Source organism: Myotis myotis, unplaced genomic scaffold, assembly GCF_014108235.1.
Source record: "Myotis myotis isolate mMyoMyo1 unplaced genomic scaffold, mMyoMyo1.p scaffold_m19_p_3, whole genome shotgun sequence".
NCBI classification, from domain to species: Eukaryota; Metazoa; Chordata; class Mammalia; order Chiroptera; family Vespertilionidae; genus Myotis; species Myotis myotis.
The window spans coordinates 198,380,744-198,400,627 of record NW_023416335.1 but is presented as its reverse complement, the minus strand read 5'-3'; the positions used below and the strand labels follow the sequence as shown (position 1 = coordinate 198,400,627).

General features: G+C 39.1%; 1 protein-coding gene across 1 annotated transcript in view; it reads right to left on the bottom strand.

Moving 5' to 3' along the window:
• ANO4 (anoctamin 4) overlaps positions 1 to 19,884 on the bottom strand; it is a 257,465-nt gene that overhangs the window by 155,579 nt on the left and 82,002 nt on the right. The window contains exon 2 of the mRNA XM_036301477.1: positions 18,901 to 19,092. Coding sequence (XP_036157370.1) covers positions 18,901 to 18,955 — 55 coding nt within the window. The 5' untranslated portion in view covers positions 18,956 to 19,092. The remainder of the gene's footprint in view (positions 1 to 18,900; positions 19,093 to 19,884) is intronic.

Sequence of the window (19,884 nt, the reverse complement as noted above, 5' to 3'; positions counted from 1 at the left end):
TTTCACAGACTAGGAAGCAGTGATATTTCAAAACTTAATATAAATATCTAAAATAAATCCTCAAATGTAATATTTTTGAGCTTAATAGGCTGCAAAGACACCATTTTCAAGACGGGGAGTCTGTTTTCAATTCCCCATAAGCAAACTTGATGACAGGGCTAAGACAGAGGATGGTTTTAAGAAGGGAGGGAGGTATAGACAGTCCCTGCATCAGCCAGTGTCCAAGATAAATCTTTTAAGAGGGAAGAAAGAAAATGAATTCAGTTCTTCCGGAGGATCTGAAATTGAAAACCCTAGATTTACTTGTGGGACATTCCACTGGTTCTGGAAAAATGTTCCATCTCTGTTTCTCAACTTTCCAAAATCTACTTAGTGAGCCATGAGCTAAAAGGCCTTGCAAAAGAGCATGCTGCCTAAGTGCTACCGTAAAAGACACACTCTTTTTATATTAGTGTTGTGTAACTATAAATCGAGTGATATGACAGATCTTTTTTTTCCTTTACAGCATAAAGCTCAGTTTTATATGAGTAGTGAAAATAAAACAAAAACATATCGGTTCACCCACATTAGTCACTACAAAAGCTACAGATATTTATTCAGATGATTAACACTGAGTAGTTTTAAGGACCCGATTCAGGACTGGGTCCTAACTGGAGAAGCACATTTGGCTAATAGCGGTCAGATGCTTCCCAGCTTGAAAATGGGAATAATAATCCCACTCCTTCCTCCAGTGCTGGTAATGGCTGGGCTTCTACAAAATTGCTTCCATGTGCCCCTGGATTGGCAAGATAGTCACCTCCTAAAGATAATGCATCCCTGCACTGGGAGATTCAAAGGGGGCTTGGGAATCTGAGCTTCAATGCTCCAAATGGCAGGACGGATCCGATCGGTGTGTCCTGTGGGCAGAGCTCGGTGGGGGTCTTCCAATCTCTGGGATGCTGAGGTCTGTTGTTATGATGACAGGGACTCACAGAGGGAGGGAAGAGAGTAACTAAGGATTAGGAGGGGTTACAGAATAGAAACCATGAAACTTTTAGCATCACTATCATGCTATTTACTCTCTTAATTTGCATGATAAGTCCAGGCATCGGGAAGGTTTGGCTGGATAAATGAGTGAGTATGTCCTTACAGGACAACAAGCCTCATGACAGCTTGTACATCAGCCTCTCGCTTCTCAGGGAGTTAAGTAACAAAAGTTACCACTAACTGATGGCCATGGTCAAGGGTTTAGGCTAGGCCCAGGGTTTAGGCCACTAGTTATAGTTGTATAATCTTAAATCTGTCCAGGCTTCTTTTTTTTAACAAAAAAATATTTTTATTGATTTCAGAGAGGAAGAGAGAGATAGAGACATCAGTGATGAGAGAAAATCATTGATCGGCTGCCTCTTGTATGCCCCACCCTGGGGATGGAGCCCACAACCCAGGCATGTGCCCTGACTGGGATCAAATTGCAACCTCCTGGTTCATACATAGGTTGAGGCTCAACAACTGAGTCACACCTACTGGGCTCCAAGCTTCTTAAATAATTTGATATAGCACAGGCAGAAGGTGCAGTTTTAAATTTCCCAAGGCACAATATTCTTTCCAGAAATTAATCATTTGGTTTTCTTCATGATTGCCTTTTCTATAGTTTTCCTTCATTCACTTTATATGTTCAAAAGGTTGTGAAAAGAGTCTTGGGAAAATTCTATCTAAATGCATCATATAGTGCTGGGAGCCGGTCCATCCTTGCTGTTTCAAGGGACCTGGCATATATGGCATACTGTTCTTAGTATGTTTGCTCACCTTCTTGGCACTATGTGTTTTAACCAAGGTCTCTGAGAAAGGTTGTTTCCCCAGGTAGGGATTTTCCCCTGAAGTTAGGGAGGGAATAAAACCTCTTAACTAAGTGCCAGGCGGGTAATTAATCACTTTAACTACGAACAATCATGCTTAAGCTACATAATCTTTACTCCCTGGAATGGAGATAAGAAACGCCCTAACCTTTGGAATAGAGATTGATAGGATTGGAATCAACTGGTATAAATACAGATGTAACAGGACAGCAAGACACAGAACTTAGAACACAGAACTTAGAACACAGAACCTACACAGCACCTAGAGACAGAAGAACTTCGCTGGAGAGAACATGGCAAAAGATCCTGGACTGAACCTGACTACAGAAATTGGCAAGAGAACCTGACTAGAACCTGGTGACTGAACCTGGCTGGAGAACCTAGCGAGGGAACATGGCTACAGAATCTGGCTGGAGAACCTGGAGATCCTAGCAAGAGAACATGGACACAGAACCTGGCTGGAGATCCTAACCAGAACTTCGCTGGAGATCCAGAGCAGAACCTCTCTGGAGATCCAGACTAGAACTTGGCTGGAGACCCTGACAAGAGAACCCGGCTATGATGATCACCTGAACGCTGCCTCTGTGTCATTCCTTCTTCGCCAACTCCGTCCACACCTTTGGGGAACCCCTGGACCTGCTGGGGTTGGACCCCAGCAATATAGGTACAAATATTTGCATATGTTCCTCAGGAAAGGGAAAATGCAAATATCGAAGGGAAGAATCTGGTATGTATTTTTAGACATAAGTTTGTTATTCAGCGTATGATAGCAAGGAGCACAGATACCAATGCCCACATTCACCAAGGCCCAAAATAGCTTGTTTTCCTAAGTTTCCCCTTATTTACTAACCTCACATCACACATTTCTAAAGAAACACAAAGAGGAAGTAATTCAAATGAGGGATGATTGGTATTATTTCTACACCATAGCACTAACTGTTCGTGAATACATCACATTGACCTTCAATGCAATGAGAAATAAAACAGAGGTCCATTTAAGGAGCTCTTAGCATTTTTTATTCAACACTAGAGGCCTGGTGCATGAACTCGTGCACAGGTGGAGTCTCTCCGCCTGGCCGGTGATCGGGGCTGATCAAGGCCGTCTCACCCAGTCCTGATCAGGGCTGATTGGGGCCAGTGGCCAGGGAGGGATGGCGGGAGGGACCGCGGGTGGGCTCCAGGGAGTGTCTGGCCCCATCTCACTCAGTTCTGATCAGCAGGACCCCAGCAGCAAGCTAACCTACCAATTGGAGCATCTGTCCCCTAGTGGTCAGTTCACATCATAGTGACTGGTTGGTCGACAGCTCAGTCAGACACTTAGCATATTAGGCTTTTATATAGAGAGATAATTTCAAAGCCATGTGGAAGATCTTATCTTCTGACCACACCAAAAATCCATCCCACAAATAGGAAAACAAATATGTCATTTCATCCATGCTTCTATTCAAGAATCTATTATAGGATCTAGGATCTATTCAAGAAGGGCAGCCAGATTCCTTTGGCTCCATCAAGAAGCATCAAGCACAGTTCTCAAAACAATGTCTGTTTCCAGATAATGTGAGGTGAAAACACCAAACTCAACTAATTCCCATCTTCAAGAAAAATAAAACTGTCACAGTGAAAGGTAAAACAACATACAAATAACAAAAAAACAAACACCCATAAGAAATTAAAGACATAAGTCTTAGTTTGGGTCTATCAATAACTAATTTTGTACTTTGGGGCAAGCAATTGCATTTCCTGAGTCACAGAAAAAATACAGGTAATCCCACCTCACCCACAGCTGTGAAGACCAAATGAGATGTAGGAGAAATATTTGTGGGAGCCTTTCAGAAACCATGGAGCAGCATCTAACGTAAGGTAGTGACATCAAGATTATTGTTGTCAAGACTGATTATACATTTACTTTTTCCTTAATTATTTCCCCCTAAAGAATGAGTTGAATTTTGACTCACATCTTGGCAGAATCAGGGGCAAGTTGGCCAAGAAAGACTTGTCTGTTGGCTGTCTTTCATTTTTTAAATCTTTCCTTAATTGCCCCTCATCTCTCACTCTTTTACATCCCCACAGGCTCTGGTACTTCTGGTTTGTTTATTTGTTCTTTTTTAGCACATGGAATTCTGTTTAATAGTAGAAATTTTACATTGTGATAGCATCTTTTTAAAAATATATATTTTTTTAAAAATTTTTTTTTAAAACCTCACCCAAGGATATTTTTCCATTGATTTTTAGAGAGAGTGAAAGAGAGAGAGAAAGTCAGAGAGAAATATCGATGTGAGAGAAACACATTGATTGGTTGCCTCCTTCGTGAGCCCCAACCAGGGCCTGGCCCGGAGAGGAGTCTACAACCGAGGTACATGCCCTTGACTAGAATCGAACCCGGGACCCTTCGGTCCACAGGCCAACACTCTATCCACTGAAGCCAAACTGGCTAGGGCTGTGATAGCATCTTCAAGGTCAAGTTGTGGTTTGGATGTAAAAGCACTGGACTGAGGATTTATTTCTACTATAATTGCTGATTTATAAACAAAGTGGAATTGCCATTTTTGATGCTATCTTTAAAGAGGATTTATTATCTTTTTCCTAGCCATTGAGTTTTTGTTTTGTTTTGTTTTTTCACCCCATGCAAAGGATTTATTTTCTGCAGTTGGGCTAAAATATGGCACTGCTGTGTATGGGGTGAGACAGCACACAAAAGGCACTGGCTGAGTTCAGTCCGTTCTCTAATTTGAGCCCAGGCCTTGACATGAGGGTCAGAAAATAATCTTTGAAACTCAGGGAAGCAGAATGAGTTTTGTTTGGAACTAGAAAAAGGGAGCATGAAAAAACAAAGGTCTACTGCAGAGCAGAACAAAACACAAGCTGTGAAGTGGAGCATCACTTATACTGAAAAGAAATAGTAACCCATTTGAGTGACTAATGTATCTTTTCAATGGAACCCTAATGGTTTCTTCTTTAGTATGGTCTTCTGCTAATTTAAATTTTCGAAGGCTTTGTTTTACTAACTTGCTAGAAAAATTGCTATCAAATTGTTTGAAGAAGGTAACAGCACAATGAATGAGAGAATCAAACCACCAAAATTGAAATCTTGCCTCCGCCAATTATTGACTGTATGTCCTTGGTCAAGTTATCTCACTTCTCTGTACCTTAGTTTCCCCAACCATAAAAAAATGAAAACAGCATGAGAATAGTATGAGAATTAAGTGAGATAATGAATGCAAATAGCTTAACAGAGTTTGAGATTAGAACTATGGGAAAGTGCTTAACAAATTATAGCTGTAATTTTATTATTATCAGATGTTTAATTATTTCTGTATACAGACAGTACTACAGATATGCTAGCTCACTAGAAACAGCAATATCTTAAAGTTCCTGTCCTATGATATCATCTTGTCCCAGCATGTAAATGCCACAACTACATAAGAGAAAAATAACCATGCATAAATGGGGAAGGGGCTGCTTAGGTTTTTAAAAGAGATAAAAGAAGGTTAAAATTACTTGGGAAAATAATCAAACATATCAACAAAACATCATTTTACATTGGGTGGGAGGTTGGGTGGGGAGAGATCAACCATAACCCAGGGACACAGACAATAGGGTGGTGAAGGCCTAGAGCGGGGGTGGGAGGGGGGCTAGACGAGGTTAAGGGGGGTGGAAGGGGATATGTAATACTTTCAATAATAAAGATTTTTTTAAAAATAATTTTACAAATTCTACAAGAGAATAAAGGACATATTCTGTGACTAATGACATTTCTCTAGGATTATATGATGAGCTTCACAGATAAAGGAAAAGCAAGAGAAGAACTATTTTAGATTTCAGAAGGTTTCTAATTCTATTTTATATGGCATAATCATTAAAGTGGGATAATTTGATCCATACCCATTAAGTGTTACAGTTTCCAATTCAAAAACTGCAATCAATGCTTCAGTTTACTCTGTTCTTGACCCTTAAAATATAATCCCAACTCCGATGCTCTTAATACTCTCAGTACTGGTCTATGGGTGGGAATAGAAAATAATATTCATTAATTATGAGTGGCTAAAAGATAAAGTCAAATGAAATCAATACACAAGAGAAACATCTGACACAATCAGAAGGAAAGAGAAGCCATACAAATACAAGAAGAAGGTGAACGGACCTGTGTCCGTGTACAAAATGAGAACTCCTCTTACTGGTCTCAGCACAAGTTAACTGGGAAATGGTCTATAGTGCAGTGACCGAAAAAGAAATGATTAGAAAGATTTGTATTCTCAGGCATACAAAGCTTCAGAATGTTGCCTGTGATGATGGTGACAACAAAAATGATCACTACCACTTATTACTGAGCACCTACTATGTGACAAGGATCATATTGGGCACTTTACATGAATGAATTTGTCATAACAATGCTGTACAGGGTTGCCAGATATTAAACATAAAAATATAGGGTTCCCATTTTCAATTTCAATTTCAAATAAACAACTAAATTTTTTTTCTTATAAGTGTGCCCCAGGCAATATTTGGTACACCAAAAGTAATCATAGTTTATTGACATTTAACCATGAGTTCTGTATTTTATCTGGCAACTCTAACACCATAAGCAGGTATTAATACCCTCATTTTGCTGAAGAGGAATCAGACTCAGAGCAATTGGGTCATTTGGTCAAGTCTGTATAGCTATTAGGTAACATATCTGTTTATAATATCTAAGCACAAAGCTTGCATTCATAACCAGCACAATTCACTGTCTCTCTTATTATGCTCTTTGCTCTATCAAGATGGCCATCTCCCCATCCGACTGTCGAAATCCTGGTTGACCTTCAAAGTCCAATTTTGCATCCTTTTTAATCTTTCTTAAATTTTCCACAATAGGAATGTTCCCATATCTTTATTTATATTTCTTCCAGCCATTAGTACAGTTTAGCTTCTATTCTATCAGGTTAAGTTCAGATCCTGCAGTGGGCATTCTTCATGTCTATTTCCTTTTTCTAACATTACATCTCTTTCCTTTTGGGGAAGGTGCCTTTCCCTTACTGCAGCCTGGGTGGAAGGAGAAACCAAAGGGTCCTATCTCGTATTATAAAAGCTGAAGGAGAGGTCTCCTGCCCCATCATTTCTCTCATCAGCCTCTACCCAACCAAGGAAAAGGAGTATGGCCAGTAGAACCTCTGTCTCAGGTCTTCAAAACTTGAGCCAAATAGTGCAAAACTTGAAAAATAGTAGTTCAGCGTTGAGTAGTTGAGTGTTGACCTATGAACCAGGAGGGTCATGGTTCAATTCCCAGTCAGGGCATGTGCCCGGGTTGCAGACTCCATCCCCAGTGAGGGGCATGCAGGAGGCAGTGGATTGATGCTTCTCATCATTGATTTTTCTATCTCTCTATCCCTCTCCCTTCTTTTCTGAAATCAATAAAAAAATATTTTAAAAATTGTAGTTCATTTTTTTCCAGATAGTTAAATAGTTCTTTTCTTGGTTTCTGTTCCTTTTGCAAAGCTGGTTCTCTAGGCTTTCTTTCCATATCATTCAGCTTTAAATTCCTTATTTGCTTGGTTTAAATAATTGGCTTCAGTTATTTATAACCAAAGAACACTGACTGATCACCAATTTGGACACAACTGAGAGCTCCCTAAGGACAACATGATAAAGTTCTACACTGTATCAGCCCTTAGGAAGTATTTTCCAAATACATAGTTAGCACATAGTAGGCACTCAGAAAAGGTTGTAGACTCTAAAGGAAATATCTAGGGCTGATGGCACAGAGATCTACAAGACTGCCTTGCTCTGTCTTTTCATATTTAACAATAGGTTTTCAGAAAGCACTTTGGGAATTGGGATTATTAACTTTGTAAAAAGTAGATGGATGACTTAATAGGCCTCAATATGGCTAAAATGTCCATGCTGCCTCTAAGATCTATGACTCACTACAAATTAGAAACTCAGTTGAGAGCTCTTGTATAATCTCTCAACAGAGCTATGATGCATTAGTCTAAGTACACTACAAGTAAAAGAATGAAACTAAAGAAGTCCCATCTACCTTGCAGAATAATGAGTTTTAAATATGTATTTTTCATTTTAATGACTTTTATTGATTCATGCTTTTAGTTCATATTCATTTAAAAACAAAGTACAATAAATATATTCTCTTATTGCTCTATAAATGCACACAGTTCATTCTGTATATCAAAAGTAATAATAATGGTGCTAAAACACCAAGATGGTTATAAAAATGACATCCTAGCTTCAAAAATAGTATTGAACAGTACAATTTAGAACCCAACAAAATACATAAAAGTGCCACATATGAAAACATACAGTGTGTATCTCTACTTCAGTACTGGGCATATACTTGACCTTCTTTAAAAACACAGTAGGGCTTTTTACTCCCTGAAAAGGGTTGACATATGCAAAAAAGTGCAAATTATAGCGTCACTGATTTCAATATCATTACATTCAAGTCAGAATAAAATTTTCATTGTACAAAAGAGTAAGCTACATACTTTGAAAAAGACAAAGCAAAGCTAGAAACTAAAGCAGAACAGGGGGCAATCTCTTAAGAGTAGAGACCCTAAAGTTACACTCAGTATGTATTGATTGAAAGCAAGAGCATTGCAAACAGCATGATGGATATGAGGCAGGCAACCCTGGCTTAAATAATCCGGCATGATCACTACTGTATGACTGTGGTCTGGGCTACTTAAAGGAGCAGCCAGCTCTCCACATAGATGGGGGCTCCTTCACCTGAATCCCCTTAAAGGTCCTTGAAAGAAATCACTTGATGATAAAAAAAAACAAACTGTCTCTGCACACCCCATCCCCACCCCCACCCCAACAGAATCATCTACATCACATTTATCTGAAAAGGAAAAAAATTCTCTGGCACTTGGAGTAGGTTTTGAAAGGGGCTTAGCCCCCTAGTTCTTTTCTCCTTTTCTGAAACCAGATAAAGAAGCTGTAGAGCTTTAATTAAGAACATGCACAAAAATGGGGGGCGGGGTGCTTTATTCACAGCAAAGACTTGGAGCCAGCTCGTTTCCAAGACGAGTCTCTGGGAGTGGTGAAGGAGTGTATTTTGCAGAACTAGCAGATTTTGAGCAAAAGCAAACATGCTCAAAAGAAGAAAAGTATGCTTTTCTTAGTCCTTCAAGGAACTCACTCATAGCAAAATATGCACAGACAAGGCCATGTTACAAACACAGCTCTGCCCAGCCAGTCAGGTTTTAAGCCCGATCCCCACTGTGAGCCCAGTCCCCCATGGATTCAGTGAGGATACAGGTCATACTTCTCTTGCTATAACCAGGAAAAGAGAAAGAAAGAGAGCACAAATGTACGATAACGTGGTACATCATCTGTAATGTTTTAAAGGCCAGATCTTCTCTCTGCTAAGAGTCACTGAACTATAAACAGTGAAATTTATCACCTTGACAAAAAAAAAACCCAAACACACAAAAAACACCACAACAACACTAAATTACCAAGCCACATGTTTCCATGATTTAAAAAAATAAAATAGAAGCCAGTGTAAAAAATTCACACTTTGAAAGAAAAACTTCACAATGGTACCTGGGAGCATCCCTTGTTCTGTTTCAGGTTTTCCTTTAGAAGGGGCAAGTCTAAAACATCCTTTAAAAACAAAAAGGAAAAATAAAAGACAAAAGCAAATAGAGACAGACTCATAGAGAACAGGCTGGCAGCTGGGAGGAGGGGAATTGGGGTATGGGGAGATAAATGGTGATGGAAGGAGACTTGACTTGGGGTGGTGAACATACAATACAGTGGACAGATGATGTGTTACGGAATTGTGCACCTGAAACCTGTGTAATTTTGTTAACCAGTGTCACCCCAATAAATTCAATTAAAAGGAAAAAATAAAACAAAAGGAATTAAGATCCTATCTGAACTGTTTGTTTGGGAGGTGAGGGTGGGTACTTAAGTGAGTGAATTTCCAGTGTTTATATAACATCCAAGGTCATACTCCATGAGAATGAGGCACAAAGGTATTCTACAATGTTGACATAAATAGAAATAACAGCATAAAGTGTTTTAGGTACCAGTTTAAAAAACTAAGACTTTAGCCCTGACCGGTTTGGCTCAGTGGATAGAACGTTGGACTGCAGATTCAAGGGTCCCAGGTTCGATTCCGGTCAAGGGCATGTACCTTGGTTGCGGGCATCCCCAGTAGGGGGCGTGCAAGAGGCAGCTGATCGATGTTTCTCTCTCATCAATGTTTCTAACTCTCTATCCCTCTCCCTTCCTGTCTGTAAAAAATCAATAAAATATATATATAAAAAAACAACTAAGACTTTATTTTTATTTAATTTTATTTTTTCCATCACCATTTGTCCCCTCTATGCCCTCTTCCACCTCTACTTCCCCCTACTCCTGCAATCGACACACTGTTGTCCATGCCCATGAGTTCTCTCTTTTTTCTTTTTTGCTCAATCCCCCCACTTCCCCAACATTCCCTACCCCAACCAGAGCTGTCTGCCTGCTCTCTTTCTATGAGTCTGTCTCTATAAAAACTAAGACTTTTAAGTCAGTGCAATGAAACCCTGACATTAAATAAAGGATTAGATTTCCCATTATACACACAACCTGACCATGAAAAACAAAAAGTAGGTCGTTAACTTCACAAGAGGAAGCACTATCAGTAAATATTCAGGTGACCAGATAAAATGCCACCAAAATATTGCAAAAGCCTTCCCAAATGCTCCTTTAAGTTCAAGACGTTATTTGTTAAATGCAATACAGATTGATTTTTGTGGTGTGTGTGTGTGTGTGTGTGGTTTTGGTTTTCTTTTTTCTTTTTCTTTTTGGTTGATGGAGAACTTTTCCATTGAGTACAGAAAGAGAGAGGCTTTAAGGAACCAAAAGCACCTTGAGTGCTGTGTCTTTTTACAAATATGTATAAATAAAGTTATGGAAGGTCTATTTCTATCCTCGTTATTATATGTTTACAAAGATCCACTCCCCCCAAAATGATGCAATAAACTAAGCCAAATAGGTCTTGTTTGACAATATCACATGCTCTAAGATCTAGGATTTAGGGATTAAAAATTATGCTATCATATGTAGATATATAAACACAGGGTTTTAATCCTTAAATGTATTACCACTGTAAAGACTTGAGAAATTTAGTATCATCCCATTAAATCCAACTTACCACTGAAATTCTGGTTTTAAAGTAAAAAAAAAAAGCAAGGCTCTTCCTGGCAACTATAACAAAGAAAAACCAGCAGTGAGTGACTGAGGGGAAAAAGGAATTGCTGAGATGAAACTATCACTGTAACTCCCAGCAAATGTCAATGCTATCCTTATCTTATACCTGTGATTCTGGAAGCTTTCATTGCTGCTCTCTGAGACTTGCTCCTGTAACTATACCTAAATGTTTTCTTCCCTCTCCAGTGCTGCCAGTCATGCTGTAGATGTGAAATTGCCCAGTTGTTTGGGTGGGGAAGGCAGACAAGCTGGAGGAGGAAGGGGCGGAAATGTAATGGGACACTTCCAGTTCAATGTCTTCGAAGGACAACACTATCTACAAGCGTAATGTCCAAGCTCTGTGTATGTCACAAAATTTTTCCAACTTCTTTTTTATTTCAGCCAAAATATTCCGCCCCTAGAATTGAATTAGAATAAAAGAACAAATTCACAAAAAGGGAGCATGCCCAATCTAACAGGCCACAAGATAGATATAAAACATTAAGTCAGGGTACATCGAAAATGAGGAAAAAGCCCTGGCCGGTTTGGCTCAGTAGACAGAGCGCCAGCCTGTAGACTGAAGGATCCAGGGTCAACTCCTGTCAAGGGCACAAGCCCAAGTTGAGGGCTCGATCCCCAGCAGGGGGCATGCAGGAGGTAGCCGATCAATGATTCTCTGTCATCATTGGTATTTCCATCTCTCTCTCCCTCTCCGAAACCAATAAAACTATATTGAAAAAAAAAGAAAATGAGGAAAAATAAAAATACATATTAGAAGCTAGAGTGAAAGGCAAGTACAAATAAAAGGTATACATCTACATTCTAAAGCTTTGGAGTGTTTCCCAGTGTAGGGAAAAAAAAGCAGCTATCCGTATACACTATTCAGGAGTGTTGTATGTTGTATCTGTTGTTCCATGATGACTTGTTGTTCCTAAATGCGTTGTTTTTGTATATTTGTATGATATAATTTTTCTTAATTATAATTCTATGCTAAACAATTGGCTTTATATTTTCAGCCAATAGCCAATAGTTTAACAAGTTATTATAAAATTATGCATAGATAAATGTAGTGATGTGTTTTTAAGGTGAGAGCAGTGACTAGAGAAAGTCTAAATTATCCCATGCTGATGGTACACTGTTAGGAAATACCTTAATAATATGTATTTAAATTATATTACATTAATATCGGTATAGGATATGAATTAAAGGCCGACTGTACTCTGCCTGGGTCAGACACCAGCAGAATAGTCTATGCCAGCGGTTCTCAACCTGTGGGTTGTGACCCCTTTGGCGGTCGAACGACCCTTTCACAGGGGTCGCCTAAGACCATCCTGCATATCAGATATTTATATTACGATTCATAACAGTAGCAACATTACAGTTATGAAGTAGCAACGAAAATAATTTTATGGTTGGGTCACAACATGAGGAACTGTATTTAAAGGGCCAGAAGGTTGAGAACCACTGGTGCTATTCTGGGCACTGTGTTTTCAAAGAGGCAGCCATGAAATAAGACTGTTTCTAAGAGCAGAGTGGGCAGGAGGTTATCTGAAAAACATGTCACTGAAGGAAGCATTGAAGAAACTAGGAAATGTTTCAGTTGACAAGCAGCTCAAGATGAGTTTTTTAACAACTCAAGGATCATCATTTGAAAGAAGACTTAGATTTACTCTATATAATCTCAGGATGCAAACCTGTATCCAGTGGGTGGAATAGATTTGACAAACAGTAAATAATCATTTAGTAGTGGAACCTACTCTGAGTATCTCATGGGCTTAGCAAGGATGGGGAATACAAAGATAAATACAGTTCCTGCCTTCCAGGAGAACTATAAAATCTAAAACCAGGTGGACCCAATAAGGCTTCCAAGTTCTATAAAGATCAATTCTGATCAGTGAGATTTAGAAAGGCTTTTGGGAGAAACTGGAATTTGGGTTATATTTTGAGAAATGAGAAGTAGAGATCAATTGGGGGAAGGGCTCCTCCAAGAAACAGGGAGGAGCTTGAGCAATGACAGAGAAATGGAAAGTACTAGTAAAAGCCTACTTGAGCAATAGTGAAATGCTGATGATGGTTCAAGTAGAATCAGCAGGTCATGGAGTATAAAATGACATAACCAGGGAAAAAAAGAGGGAGGTTACAGTGGAGAGGGACCACAAAGTTGCACTTACTTCTGAACAGCCATAAAGATTTTTTAAGCAGAGGAGGGATAATGTTGATCATCATCATTAGAGAACTTTGGGGTGGTCTGAAAAAATAACTAAAGAGAGCCATCAAAGGCAACTCTCCAACATCCAAAAGCCTTTTATTGGGCCCCCCAGAATTAACTTCTCATCATCTGTCTTTTCTCAGATTGTTCCCTTCATCCTTTCCAATAAAAGCCTGTTGTTCCCAGAGTTCACTGCTTCCCTGTGGGATTTTCTGCTAGAGCCCTGACACCAATGGATCTGGAGAAGATATCTTCCTTGAGTCTCTTTTAGTATTGAGGTATAATAGACATATTATTAGCTTCAGTTGTGCATAATAATTTGATAATTGTGTATACTGAGAAATAATCACCACAATAAATCTAGTTAGCATCTTTCACCATACAGAGTTACAATTTCTTTTTCTTATGATGAGAACTTAGATTTCCTTGAGTCTTAATGCCACTTCAGACCATTGTTCTTCCTTCTTCCCTAAACACCCCCAGCTTTAAATCTCAGGTTGTTATGTTTTATCACCTTCTATTCCTCATGACTACATTCACCTGCTGCCTCCCAGGTCATGCTTCCACATTTCTTGATGAGGTTAACTCCTGGCTTATTATCACTCTCCCCAAAACTATTCAATTATTGAAAATTTCAATATCTATATAGACAATGCTTTCTAAACCCTGGCCTCTCAGTCCTGAGAATTCTTTACTCCAATGATCTTGCCTTATTATAGTCACTCATTTCATATCCTAGTCTAGACTTGCTTATTGCTAATAATAGCACCCTCCTCCATAACATCAGTGCCATGCATGCCCTCTCTTATCACATCCTCTTATCTTTCCAGCTCTTCTTCCCATTACCCGACCTCAACACCCTTTCAAACCTCTCAGACCTCCAATCAATTGATTCTATCAGCTTTCCACTGTTCCTCACCCCCTTGATGTCTTGACTTAACTCTTTACAAAGCTTACATCACATAATCAATTATTATAATCATTGCCTCTCATGCACCTGTGAATCCCAATCACTCTTTTCCTAATTCTTTGGCAAAATGCAGCCCTGACTAAATCTAACCCCCCATCTATTTTATGTCTTCACTCATGTGGCTAAACAAGATTAAAGCAAAACACAACTATGGTGACTCCTCCTACTTTAATCATAACCATAAATCTACAACAGCCCTTGAACGTGACTGGCAGTCATATTTCTTGTTTATCATACCATCATATCATCATAACATACAGATTCCCCTCCACCTCTCCCTCTTTCTCTGCCTCTCTCTCCTTGGCTCCATTCTCATTCTCAGCCATGACCTTGCTTCCCACATTACAAATAAAAATGACAGTGGGAAAAGAACTTCTTAGATCCTCATCACACTGCCAACATACACATATTGTCCCTTCCCATCTGTTATCACAAATAAACTATTCATGATTGTATTGTGCGCTACTCTCATCTCTCTCACCAATGCTCACATCATGAATTCTCCCCTCTTTCAGACATCATGAATTATCTACTAAACAGTTGCTATTTTGAAAAGAAACTCTCCCTTGACCTTATTTCTCCTCCAGCTTCTTCCCTATTTTTTCACTATCTGTCACAGCAAACTGCTCAAAAAAGTTGTCTGTATTTAGGGTATTCAATGTATACCCTCCCATGCTCCTTTAAATCTACATTAATCAGTATTTCATACCCACCACTTCACCAAAACTTCTCTTATTAAAATCACAATTGATCTTCACTTTACTAAAATCAATGGCCAATTCTTAGCGTTGGACTTACTTGACTTTCGGCAATATTTAACCTAGATAATCACCACTCCTCTCTTCTTGATAAACTTTCGTTACTTATCTTTCAAGACACATAATTTCTGGCTTCTTTCCATCCTTGCTGGGCATTCTGTCTTGGTCTTCTTTGCTGCTAATTCATGTTCTCTTTTACCTTTACTATTGGAGTGCCCCAGATTTCAGCTCTTAATCCCCCCCACTGCCCCATCTTTACTTCTTTCTTTTGTCATCTCTTTTCATCTCAGTGCTTCAAAGACCATTTATATGTCAACAACAGTCAATTTTAGATCTCCCACCAAGACTAATCACTCAAACTCCAGACATGTTTATCCCACCACTTACATGATCTTGCCAGTTTTTAATATTATCAGGTTCACAATCAGACTTCTGATCTTGGCCTTACTTCTGACTTAAAATCCACCAAATCTGTTTCTCCTACAGCTTCTCCATTGGATATCAATCAAATATATTCAGATAAAAAACCTTGGAGTCATCCTTAGAACTCCTTTCTCTCTTACCCAACATTCAGTCCATTGGGAAATCCTGTTAGCCCATCTTTAAAATACTTCCAAAATCCAAATCCTCACCACGACCCTACTCCTACCCCTAATGATGAGAGCTACCATCATCTCTTGATTAGACTGTTATGGTGGCCTCCTATGTGACCTTTCTCCTTTCACCCTCTCTATCTATATACTCAAACAGTAGCCAAAGTGATCCTTGTAAAATATAAGTCAGATCATAGGATTCTTTTTCTCCAAACCCTGAAAGTGCTCTGATTTCACACAGGATTCAAAGTCCTTACCGTGGACTATAAGGCCCTGGCCAATCTGTTCCCACTGGCCTCTCTAGGCTGATGTTTTCCCCTCACTTTAGGCTCAGGCCCTCTGTGCTGATCTTCAAACTTCTAGATTCATTGCTATCCTAGGCCCTATCCACTGACTAGCCCTCTGCTGCAATGAACTTGCCCATCTACAAGGCTCTCTTGGCTCCTACTAGTCTTTTTTTTTTTAATCCTCACCTGAAGATATGCTTTTTATTGGTTTTTAGAGAGGAAGGGAGAGAGAGAAACATTGATGTAAGAAAGAAACATCAATTAGTTGCCTTCTCTCAGTGCCCCATCTGGGGATTGAACCCACAACCCAAGTATGTACCCTGACCAGGAATCAAACCCATAACCTTTTGGTTTATGGGAGGACACTCCAACAACTGAACCACCTAGCCAGGGTGCTCCTTCTAGTCTTTGATTGCACATCTCCTCCATGAAGAGGCCTACCCTGACCACCTTATTTAAAATTTCAATAAGCAATCCTACTACCTGATTCCCCTACTTTTCCTTTTACCCATAATACTTATTATCTTCCTAAACACTATATAATTTACCTATCAGATTCTCTGAGGTCAGGGACCTTTGTTTATTTCATTGCTGTATCATAAGTACTTGAAGGATAGGCCTTCAACAAATATTTGTTGAAAGAAAGGCAGATAGAACAATTTAGAAAACTACTATAATTTGTCAGTGATAACACAATAAAGCTGGAAAAATTTGTTTATAAAAAAACTATTGTAATAATCTGAAAAACAGTTAATGATGGTTCAGTTCAGTCCTACCCTACTCATATTTATTGGAGATACAATATATATAATCCAGACTTCTCATCCTTGAAAACCTTATGGTGGAGAGACAGGTAATTTAAAAAAATGTTAAAATATAATGTGGCAAAACCAAGGCATCCTAGAGAGAGCAGCATGAGCAAATGTTGGGAGACATGAAATTGTACCAGGTGTTTGAAGAGCTGAATGCAAGTCAGTCTGATTAGATGTCTGATTAATCTGATTAATGGTCTAGTTGATGTGCCAACTTGTCTAGACTATAGTCCCCAATTACTCAATGAACACTAGGTATTGCTGTGCTGTGATAGAAATCTGAAATCAGTTGAAATTAACTTAGGAAGATTATCCTAGGGAATCTAAACAGAACTGATCCAATCACCTGAAAGGCCTTGAAAGCAGAGCTGAAGCCTCCCTGAAAAAGAAGAAATTCCACCTGGACAGCAGCTTCATCTGCACCCAAGAGTTCCAGTCTGCCCTTCCTGACAGCCTGCTCTATGGATTTCAGACTTACCTTGACAGAACTCACAATCATGAAAGCCAATTCCTTGTAATAAATCTCTAGTATGTATCTTTCACTGGTTCTGATTTTCTGGATGAATCCTGACTGATACACCAGCATATAAAGTTTAAGGCAGAGATAGGCAAAAATGAAGAATGAGAAGCCGTAGAGGCTAAATCATGAAGGCCACTTGTTTTCAACATGCTAAGAGGTTTAAACTTTACCCTACAGACAGCAGGACAAGCAAGGTGAATGACATGGTGGGTTGAGATGAACTATTCTAGATTTAGTGTAAAAGACCTGCTGGGATAGGATGCAAGAAGAAGAGAGAGATGATGGAAATGGGAAAACCGGGAAAGTTGTATGCCAAAGAACTAACAGAAGAACCAAGAAAGAAGACTGTTGTGGGAGCCAGGGAATATGGTTTTGGGAAGGACTGGTGGTCCATTCTGGTCTGGTGCATCAGAAGAGTCTGTCACTTGGCATGCTGGGCCAATAAGAGGTCACTAAGGGCCTCAAGAGAAGATGTGGAGGAGCTAGAAACCAGGTAGTGGTAGGTTGAAGAGTGGCTTGGAGGGAGAGAGAAGAGGAAATGGTGTAGATTATTCTTTGGCTTAGAAGATCAGAAGATCTTTGGCTTACAAAGGAGAAGGGAAACTTCAAGAGAGATGGTAAATGAAAGAGAAAGTGGCAAATAAATTTGATAGGAATGGGAGAGCTTAAGCCTATTTAATAACCTGAAGAGAAAGAACCAGCAGTAAGGGAGGAAGAAAAAGAGAGAATGAGAGGACACATTCTCCTGAGCAAGGCTCAAGAGAGGAGGGGTGGCCAAGGGCACAGGTGAAGGCTTATTCAAGATCATTGAGAGAACCTTCATTTCCTAAAAATGTAGGAAAGATGGAAAGGATGGGAGTAAAGAGAGATACATTTGGAGATGGAGAGTAAGGAATCTGCAGAGAGAGAGAGAGAGAGAGAGAGAGAGAGAGAGAGAGAGAGAGAGAGAGAGAGAGAGAGAGAGAGAGAGAGAGAGAGAATATGGCATGACATGGCTAGAGATGGAGCCTTGGCTTTAGTTGGGGCTGGGTGGCCACCTGCCCAGACATTACACAGAAGAATCAGATGGACAGTAAAGTTGCCTTGTTCAGTGATGTTTCCTCAGCATCCAAGACAATGCCTGGCATATAGCAGGCATTCAATAAATTGGTTGAATGAATGAATAAATACCTAAATAAGCTTCTCATTCAAACAAGCAAATAAAACCTTTTTTAAAAAACTACTTGCTTTGATATTGACTCATTTTAACATTTTTTACTTGTTAAAATGCTTCCAAGAGCCTTGAAACATAATATAACCCCAATCTTCTGCCTTACTCTTAAGAGGTTATAGGCAAGTCAAACCAGATACCTTGGGCTTCAACATGGGCATTCTCAGGTTGACCTTCTCCCTGGCCTATCCTAGAATAAATTATGAAGAAAATGGCCAAATCCTCTTTTGTTTTAGTATACAATAAGCATTTTTGAACTAAGAAGTTAATTCACTTAGATCTTCATTTAGATTCTACCACTGTCGGCAGAATGTAGCCTTCACCTTTCTGACACATCAAGCTCTCTCTCTACTCTTACTTGTCTTGTGACATTTACCAGTGATTGAAATGAAGAAAGGGACAGACACAAGATTCTTTTAAAAAGCAAACTTAACTGGAATTATGGCATAATTCAATAATGAAAATATAACACAGGCTGTTTTTGATTGCTACTAACATGGGTCCCTGCTGCACTTTCCCCATGCCTTACCTGGGTGGAAGGCTTTGGTTTTCCCATTATTGATTCCAGAAGAGCTTGCCTCCATTTTTATTGACCTTCTACTTGGTGGGAGTGAGGAATGCCTGACCACGGGCAGGCGACGTGACCTTGGGTGGCTTGCCACACTTCGCCGTTGATGGATTTGCAAACGCTTTTCAGCCCCATGAATAGATAAACTTAAACCTGGAATGAGAAATAGCACCATTATGTTGACTAAGTCAGTTCAGAAAGGCTAAAATGCCAGATTATTTTCTGGCATGAAATCCAGAGAGCATAAACAACTGAGCTTTAAATTCTTAAGGGATGCAAGTGATGCTAGAATTGTGATACCAATTGATTTTCACACTAACAATATTTACTGAACACCGTTTCTTTCAAAAGTGAACAACCTCAGATAGCATGACAAGAGTTTTATGAATAGGGAAAGTCAATTTACATATTACCAATATTCCAATGAAGTCAAATATTAAAATACTTTCCCAAATCCTGGAGAATATGCACATATTTGGCATGCTGTTGTCCGGGGCTATCAATAGTAAGAACTGTTGTTGGGATATCTGGAATTTCAATAAAAATCAAAGAACCTTCTCCAGGGGATTAATGTAGAGACCAGAGTTGAAGACTAAATTCAGATTTACACCTCTGATAACCTTAGAATTATGTGTATTTCTAGAGCTATTTTATTTGGAAAAAATTCAAACATATCCAAAGCTAAAATAACAGTATAATGAACCCTATGAACCCATTACCCAGCTTTAATAAATATGAAGATTTTTCCATAAAGTTGAAAAAGAAAAGGATTTTTTCCAATATTTTTTCATCTATATCACTCCCTTTGTTGATGGTTTGCTTTTAGGTGCCAGAATAGTTTGAAGGAAATTCCATACATTGTGTCAATCTCATCAAAAACAATAGGAATTGCACCAATTTACATAGATTATGGAAATATGGATCACATGTATTGATACATATAAA